The sequence below is a fragment of the Strix uralensis genome, chromosome 1 (genome assembly GCF_047716275.1).
Source record: "Strix uralensis isolate ZFMK-TIS-50842 chromosome 1, bStrUra1, whole genome shotgun sequence".
NCBI lineage: Eukaryota > Metazoa > Chordata > Aves > Strigiformes > Strigidae > Strix > Strix uralensis.
The window spans coordinates 28,616,701-28,623,830 of record NC_133972.1 but is presented as its reverse complement, the minus strand read 5'-3'; the positions used below and the strand labels follow the sequence as shown (position 1 = coordinate 28,623,830).

The window sequence follows — 7,130 nt, the reverse complement described above, 5'->3', positions numbered from 1 at the left end:
TTTTCCTATATCTTCAGAAGTTTATTTATATATTGGGACTGGATGAACACCCATTTCTTCATATCTTTCTGTCATTTATTAATTCTTTTTTAGCAATAGTGTACACATATGAATTACTGACAAGCCTTAAAAATGTGAAGCAAAACTATAAAATAAAGTTGCAGAACATAGCTAGTCACAGTGCATAGTCAAGAAAAATTGCAATGTCTGTTGCACTGCATGTGAACCCTGGGTTTTCGCCCTTGTTAAAAAACAATCAAATGGATTTATATTTTAAAAAATCATTATCAAAGACTGACTTTGAAGTAGAGAAATAACGGATACCAGTAACAATATTGTCAGGGGCTGAGACGACTTCTTATAAAAGCAGTTTATACATAGTTCTGACACCTGAGCAAGAACTTGCTTAAAACACCGTTTGCCTTTGTAAGGCTCTATGGTGGTAACACTTCCTTTCAAAAAATATTAAAAAATGAAACAATTAGCTTAGTTTGCTAAATAAACCCCAAATGATGTAAATGTGACATTAATTTCTCAGCATTAACCTGACCTTACTTTTTTCTATCCTTGAGTGTTAAAATTAAACCGCAGCCTCTAACACTTTTTCTTCGTGCTGCTACCTCCATTGTGGAGAGTGTTTTTATAATTCCAATCTGTTATTTCAATTTTTTTTGGCCTATTTTCTTTGAAAGCATCATTGCTAACATTATGGAAATCAGTAAGTATACTTACTTAGGCAGAAAGTCCTACCCAACCAACCTAACAAAAGAAAACACCCAAATCAAAACCAGTTTGGGGCATGCTGCTTAATAAACCAAACCAGAACAGCTTCAGAGTTCTTAATGCAGTCCACAGGCACTTCCCTTTTGGCCAATAAAGTTTTACATCTTTTTGCCAGTGGTAAACTTTGTTTTTAATATACCATATATTCCCCTGATGCTTTGGCTAAAAGCAAAAACTGCTCCAGTTTAACTATGTTATTTTGACTTTTGATATAATGCAAGCATGGGCACACGTTAGGTTACCTTCCATCCTTCTCATCACAATGGTAATGCAGAGGGGAGAAGCCAGTCTCTCTCATTCCACTCTGTACTTTGCTGCTCTTTCCATCTGCGTTCAACTCTTCCACCTATTTTACTACGAGTTTGCTTAAATATTGCTCTTGGAGGTCTTCATTTTCTTACGTCAGCTGGCTTCCTTATGACTCTTTCACAAGGGAGTCTGTATATTGTTATCCGAAGTGCTTTTCTAAAATAAGTCCAGCATTTCCCCGTGATTGTGACAGAGGTAAGCTGCTAGCTGGTGAATTTCTGGGGGGAAAATATGTTCCCCTGGGACTTCAAGGACATGGGAGACATACACTATATTACCGAAGTTCCAAGGATATGAAATAACACATCACATTACGTAATAAAAGGATCAAATTAGCAGAACATACACTGAAACATTACAATCAAAATGCATAGTGAAATCATCTTTTCCCCCCATTTATAAGATCTCTAAGAGAAGGTCACAGCTAGCCAGTACTTAAGATTCAGTCCTCCAAGTCTCTGTAGGTGCTCAGTACCACACTGAAATCTTATAATCTTTACAGATAGCATGCTCTTAAAACTCTTGGTTACATGTCACTAAACACACTTTTTTCAAAATCAAAGACCCAGACTATTCCCTGGAACAAAGAAAGGAATGAATCTATATCAAGTGGTAGAAGCCTGTTCTTAATTTTAAAATTATTTCCATAGCTTAGACTAGTAAAAATAAAAGATGTCTAAAAATGGATATTCCTTAAATCTTAGACTGCTTTTCAAAAAAGCTATTCACTATTCTGAGCATTTTTCTTCTACTGAAAATTTTCAGTGACCTAAATATAAATGAGCACATAGAAAAACATCTCAAAAACAGGGTCAGTCATGGAAGTTACTTTTGTCAGCACTAGCTTATGTAGTCCCATTACATTTTCTTTCCCCATTAAATTTTATTAAGTCCTGGTATGTTTGTTGGTTTCTGGGTATCATCAGTTTTAATTACTATTGCTTGCCTTTTTTTTTTTTTCTTTTTTTTTGCTGAGTTTGAGTATTTTTAATCTACCCCTTTTGTCTCCTCTTACCAAAGAAAAGTAAAGAAAATAACTTAATTTTTGTTATAGTATATTTACCATACAGTTGCAATCCTCTATATAAATTAAATGCAAATTAAAATGTATGTTAAACTAGATGGAAATGTGTAGAAAAAGATAAAGCTGCAGCAACTGAAGAAGCGTAATCATAAACGAAGCTAATAGCCTAATTACAAAGCTTACCACAAAAAACCAAAGCCCAAGACTAAACATAAAAATCTAAACAAAGGAAAAAACCTGTTCTCTTATTCAGACAGGCAGGCAGTCACATTTAGACCCTTACATATTTGACAATATCTGTACACCTAAAATACAGGTAGTTGAGGCTGTTTGATCACGGCTTGTTACTTGGCCATTCCTAAGTAACATATTATAGGATGCGAGATCTCAAAATTCTGCTCCTGAAATTAATAACTTCAGGGAAGAAGAAACTATATCAACCTACTAAGGACTTTTTTTTTTTTTTGACTCTTTACTGTCCTTCTGCTTGAGTTAAATATTCAAGATTAGCATAAAGCACATAAACTTATCCCAGATACTTGTGCTATTACTCTTTCATTCTACCCACATTGAGAACACTACGTGACCAACAATCAGCAAACATAATATCACTGATTATTGTTTAGAGAGACCATAAGCTGTAAGGCATAAAACATTGCTGGCAATGATAGCCCCCCATAAAAGAACCTTAAGAGCTAGCACGAAGTGAGCCGAATGTAAAGTAAGCCAATAACGTTGAATAACTTTCAAAAAATATTCAAAGTATAGATAAAACCTAGGTCTGTTCTATCAACTGTGGTTAAGAAAGCCACCTGTCTGTAATTTGCTTCTGGACCCTCCATATGATATGAAGCAATGATCCTGAACACATCTGACACAACAACATTGACACATTTTTTAAGTTGTTGAATCGCTTACAGAACACTGGCAAAATCTTAAATTTTGTCCAAAACCACAGGTTTGAACTATGGTGGGAATTAGAGATTTATTTTAAATAGCGTCTGTACTTAATAAATTCTAAGTTTTGACAAATACTAAGAAAGTACATCAAATTCTTAACTGGTAGTATACTTCCATTTCTAGCTTAAGAAACCAAAGGTAAAGAGATGGGGAGTGTGGGCATGGAGAAGAGGACAGATATGCTGATATCTGGCTGGAACAATCTCTGCCCCCACTGGAGTTCCTTTGTTTTGGCTTGTTTTGTTTTGAGCTGCAAAAACTCTGCAAATGGGTGTTCCCAGCTTCTGGCAGCCATATGTGCTGCCTACCATCTGTTTTCATTCCACTGTGCTATGGAGACAAACATACTTTATTTTTAGTGTTCTACATTTCCTGATGTTGCACATAATGGGGATTATATCTCACATCTAAGCCACTATATGTGAAAAATCTTCCATGTATAACTGACGAGTAAAGGCAACAGATTATCACACAGGATCAGATGAGAATTTTCATTACCTACTTCTCAGTGCAAGCATATTATATATAAATGCAAGCAAATATATAATTTAAACTGAAGTTTGCTTGGTTCCTGTATACCTGTTTTCTCTCTGCACTGCCTACAAGGGGCTTCCTTCATATGTTTTAAAGATATATCTTCCCAGCAACTTCCTGGGGTGTAGGAAATTACTACTACAATTTCATGGGTTGCCACTAGTGGTTGCTATTCTGCATGCAGCATTCAGAGTAAACAGGATATGAAGAAGTGAACAGCTGTATGATCAGCTGTAGAGAGACAACAGTGCAGTACAACAAATATTTGTGTGAAAGGAAGCATTCTGTGCACAGGCTCCCACAGTTCTGTTGGAAACCACGCATCCAAAATGAGTTTGCAATTGTTACTTGGATAGCATAGTATTTATGTAAAATTTGATTGAAAAGATTTCACTGTTACATCTCAGTGCAACTTTGGAAGGCACCCATGGCATACTGGACAGCTAGTAATTCTTTAAAACACACCAGGCTAAATTGAATTCTAGAACACATTGCTGGTTTTACTTATACTGACATTAAGTCATACATTTCTAAGCACCAGTACTTTTTCTTCCCCCATTTAACCTCCCCCTCCTCAAACTTCTAAGAAGCTGAGTAAGCACTGACTTTTAGCTACATATGCCCCGATCAACTTCTCCTACAACTCAACCACTATCATATCATTGCCAACATAACTTAATATCCATACTTTTAGAGCACATGGCAGCACAGATCTTTCCACCATATAATATTGCAAATTCAGGATATTGAAAGTTATCATTAAGCAACTATTGATAAGGAATTACCTCTGGTTTAAAAAAAATAATTAAAAATGTATTAAGAGTTGCACTGAATTAGAGATCAACAGAGAAAATTAGTGCCTTTAAAAGAGCTTATGCATGAAGAAATGCAAAATGTTCACTGTTTACAGGGTACTCCAAAAGACACCTGAAGGAGTTCCATTTAACCTTTTTGGATTAGTTACATTCAGTCTGAGGTTTTTACTCATTGATTCTTTCCTAAAATAATCACTTTTATTCACTGCATGTCATCTTACAAATACAGAAGTACTTCTTGATTAATTTGATTGGTGAGGCATTTTTCAATCTTTTTAATTAATTCAAACATTTTAATAATGGACTTCAACTACTCTACTGTTTGAGTGGATGATTTTATTAAGTTATCTCCAGCTATTACTCTTCCCCTAGAGATTCTGACCAAAATCATGAGAAAATTACTTTTATCTGCTTTTAAATTTATTCTGCCTTCTGCTTTCAAATTATCAAATGCAGTTATGCTGTTCTGCAATTCCTCATAGGCCTCTATTTTAAGTAATACAACGTTAAGAAATAACTTCTGTCTTAAAGCAGTATCTTTTTCAGCTATCAAAATTATGAAGTGGAAAAATTTTTGTGTTGGTATTACTAAGGGGTTTTTTTGGCCTTTTTTCTTCTAACATAGTATACAGATTAGTCTAAAATACTTTTCTGTTGGGTTCCCATTCAAAATCTCCGAACTAGCATTTAGCTGAAACTAAATACAGGAGGAGTTTTGAATGGAGACTGGCAAATTCACTTTGCATTAGTCAAGTGTTGATGAACACCCTTCCATACGGTTCCCTGACACTGTGTTGTTCTGTACTAAGGGAGTGAGACTCTTTCTAATCCCCCTCATAAACGGTCAATTTGCATTGTGAAGCAAAGTATATAATCCATCATACATCATTCTGCCACTCCCGAGACACCATAATCTACTTTTTAAGATGTCTGTGGCATAATTTTGATGCCTACGCTCACTGTGCATATGCAGTTTCCTAACAAAAATCTGAATAGTCTTATATTTGCTTATATTTGTTGAAAGGTCAGCAAACATTTATTTCAACATAAATTATTTTGACAATAATTTCAAATCAATACAGCAGTTGGAAGCATCAGAAAAAGGAACAAAAAGATTTAAAAACACTGATCTTGAGAACACTGTCCCTAATTTTCACTTATTTTAAAATAAAACTATAGTTTGAACTTTGCATTATATCCTATAATAGAAAATTTCTTGTACAATCAAGCTATAGCCTTCCTCAAAGTCTCTGATAAAGGCTACCTAATTTGAACATTCATTCCATACTTTATTCACAGCACTGCTACACCTGACATCTCCTGGGTGGCAGTTTTTATTATAATTCAATGAAAATAAATTTAAACGCTGCATTAACAGAACAATTGTATATATTTTTACATCAAATTTGGGAATAGTATTCAAAGCAACTTAAGACAATAGCTTAAAAATTTACTTCAACGTACATGCTTAACTCTTTTAAAAAGTGGGCAAATCTGAATTTATATAATTAAAAAGTATTTATAGTGAATAATCTATTTTTTCATAGAAAAAAATTCTGATGTTTTAAGTCTCAATTTCGTATCACAGGCCATGACAATCTTAGGTACATAATGAAAAATTCATTCAAAATTAGTTTATTTTCCTAGTACACCATCATATTTCCAAACGTTTCTATGTATTAAACACAAGTTTAATACTTAGATATCTAACAAGATCATTTCAAGATTGCTTCAAAGTTTATCTTAATTTCAGCTTGTCTGGTTATTACACAAAATAATATTTTTCTTTTAAAATGTCTAAGTCTTCTATTATTCTTTAAAATATTTTAAAATCATCACAAGCATCTGTTGTAATTGGAAAATGGAATTCAAACTGTTTTTCCAAGTAATTATAAAAAAAACCCCAGCAAACCAACACCAAAACTCCAAATTAATATCAAGTACAGTTGCTCTGTGCTTTTATGATCATGTTTTGCTTCCTAAAAACTGTTTCCTTTTCATCATAAAGTTTAAGAAAATGGTATTTAATGGTTCAGTCCCTTAATTTTGGTGTTTATTTTTAAAGAGAAGAGGTTTTCATCGTGATGTTTACCTATTCAATACACGTGCAGTTTCATTCGTTAAATGGAAGCAGTGAAACAGGAAATAAGCTGCCAGCAGGACGAACAGGAACTGCCAACCAAATCTTCATGTTGTATCCATGGTATAACATCTTCAAGGAATCCAAAGGACATCTCTTCAGTTCAGGTTCTCAGAAGTCATTGAGTTTTATAATTATCTCCAAGCCATTTTCTCCACATGCTGTTAAGCTCTCTCTAAACAGCTGTGTGTGTTGCCATGCAGCTTCACCATCTCCTCCATTTAGATTTGCTTCCAACATAACTTCCGTTGCACCAGAAAAATCTGAATAGGAGCAAAGGTTTTTATCTATTGGAGGAAAAGATAAACAATTCAGTGACCACTGCTCCAGATGGCATATAATGCTAGAATGCATGCTAAAAAGGGTAAATTGTAATGAATGTTTAAGGATCTCAGTTGCAACTACTCAAGTTCATCTGTCAATCAGTGGCAGGAAAAAAAACAGCTGCCAATTTTTAGTTATTATTTGTTTAGTGCTCATGCTCATAGGACCTAGTCAAGATTGAAGCTACCACACATAGGAGCATCTATCCTTCCTAGTAAAACACGTGAGTATCTTGTATCCA

General features: G+C 34.3%; 1 protein-coding gene across 1 annotated transcript in view; it reads right to left on the bottom strand.

Annotated features, from left to right (window-relative positions):
* Positions 1 to 4,741: 4,741 nt before the first annotated feature.
* NGLY1 (N-glycanase 1) overlaps positions 4,742 to 7,130 on the bottom strand; it is a gene marked incomplete at its 5' end in the record, with an annotated part of 28,303 nt that continues 25,914 nt past the window's right edge. Inside the window, 1 exon segment of the mRNA XM_074862845.1 lies at positions 4,742 to 6,852. Coding sequence (XP_074718946.1) covers positions 6,677 to 6,852 — 176 coding nt within the window.